General features: G+C 45.1%; 1 protein-coding gene across 1 annotated transcript in view; it reads right to left on the reverse strand.

Moving 5' to 3' along the window:
- Positions 1-591: 591 nt before the first annotated feature.
- The window catches only part of LOC101853965 (fibropellin-1-like), an 89935-nt gene continuing 88456 nt past the window's right edge, over positions 592-2070 (reverse strand). Inside the window, exons 27-28 of the mRNA XM_035972033.1 lie at positions 1861-1974; positions 592-716 (exon numbers count right to left, since the gene is read on the reverse strand). Coding sequence (XP_035827926.1) covers positions 592-716; positions 1861-1974 — 239 coding nt within the window. The remainder of the gene's footprint in view (positions 717-1860; positions 1975-2070) is intronic.

Genomic DNA, 2070 nt, shown 5'->3' on the forward strand with positions numbered 1-2070 from the left:
CCCCCCCTTCCCCACCCTTCCCCCACCCCACTGAACGCCAACAGAAGACATAACCCCTTTAATGGTGGTAGGAATAGCAATGTCGCAGGCAATCCGCTTAAATCCTTTTACTCCCCACCAGGGCAGTGCTACTGACTGAAGTTGTCTTTAGGCCATTCCCAAAGGGGGGATATTAACATGTTCTTATGCACAGTATAATTGTAAATGGGCTGATTTATCAATGACAAGCTCATACTGTTCCGGAACAACATAGGGGGAACTGCTGCTTTTTCTTTCCTCATCCTTACTATCGCCATTTTCCTCTACTTCTTTTGTACGTTTGTCACTCTCTTGTGAACTGCTATTTCCGGGCCTTGATAGTCGAAGCAGACTTTTGTGCTTTTGAGGCTAGAGAGGTGAGCAGAGTAAGCCTGATTCCCCGTTTGGACTTCTCTGCTGACATCCACCCCTTGGCGGTCATATGACCTTATGCAGTTGCGAGCGCCGTAAAACCTTACTAAAGCTAAAAACAATATGCGAACACGAAAACCGAGACGGCATTGGACGGCAGCAACAACCACAGTACGCCCCCCCCCTCCCAATCCCAATATCTCACCTGCTCCGATAGCCACAGGTCAGACCTTGCCAGCCGTCGACACAGCTACAGGTGAAGCCCAGGAAACCATTCACGCAGATCCCGCCATTCTTGCAGGGGCTGGACGCGCAGAAGTCAAACCCTGCAACATAACACAACAGTGTCGTATGATTCATGCACGCTTGTTTTCACATATCAGTACCACTGAACTAATACGAGTCGTATGATTCATGCACGAGTGTTTTCACAAATTAGTAACACGAAACCAATAAGTGTCTTACGGCTCAAGCACAAATTAACGTTTTCCCACACATCAGCTCCACTGAACTAATACGTGTAGTATGATTCAGACATTGGTGTCGTTTTCACACACCACTAAGTCAGGTGTTTCATAACTCAGGAAAACTAGTTTTCACACATCAGTACTATGAACCAATGTTATCATTAATGTCCTGTGATTTGGACACATTTGTTTTCGCACATCAGTATCACTAAACCGACACAGAATATTATATTATAGTAATTTGTCTAGCTGGCATTTAAAACCAAGCATCGTTAGACTGCGAAAACATCTTCCCTTATTTTATTTGCTCAGTCTTTACTTTAAATGCAGTATATTGATTCAAATCCCTTGTGTGCGCACACACATGCACGCTATTTGGAGAGATAAAAACTTCTCTTCCTCTAATATAAAACATGAATGTTCATTCCGAGGTCCGTTTTGCCAGGTGTTAGCTGTTAGCTCAGTGGACAAGTTGCTGGACTTCCGGTTGACCGTGGCTCGATCTCCCACAGGCATTCCTGAATGGGATTCTCTGTGAGCTTTTTTATGTAATGTCCGTTCATTCTTTTGGCGCAGTGTTATGGAAGAAGGACACTCATTTTCCTGTTCCGACACTCACACAACCGTAGTACGTTGAAAAGTTGAAAACGACTTTGATTCCTACAACAATATACTTTTCCATGCCACTTATTAAAAAAGTAAAAAGTAAAGTTGTCCCCGCATCCGATCCGGACACTGGGGATTGCCTTGTTAGTGAGACAACTTCCTGGGCCTTCGGCATATTGTGGTAAGGTGACCTCTTCATTTCTACGCTGCCTTTACTTCCCAAACTCGAAGTCAGGTACCCATTACTGCTGGGTGGGCAGGAGGGGCGAAAAAATCCGTGTCCGGACAGAGGCTCGAACCCAAACTTAACCGCTCCGCCACCCCACCATGCTACTTATTATATAGTCTGAATAGTATTGAAAAAGGTTCCAAATCAGCTGAACACTACTTTAAGTACCTGTCTGACACAGCATTCCAGTAAAGCCTGGCGCACACTGGCAGGTGAAAGAGGCGACGTGGTTCAGACAGACGGCGCCGTTCATGCAAGGACGTGGCAAACACTCGTTGATGTCTGGTGTGAAAGAAGCGACAAGGAAGACACGTACATTGTTAGGACAATAGATGGGTACACTTATACATAGTTAGGACAATAGATGGGTATATATAT

This window comes from Aplysia californica, unplaced genomic scaffold (assembly GCF_000002075.1).
Source record: "Aplysia californica isolate F4 #8 unplaced genomic scaffold, AplCal3.0 scaffold00561, whole genome shotgun sequence".
NCBI classification, from domain to species: Eukaryota; Metazoa; Mollusca; class Gastropoda; order Aplysiida; family Aplysiidae; genus Aplysia; species Aplysia californica.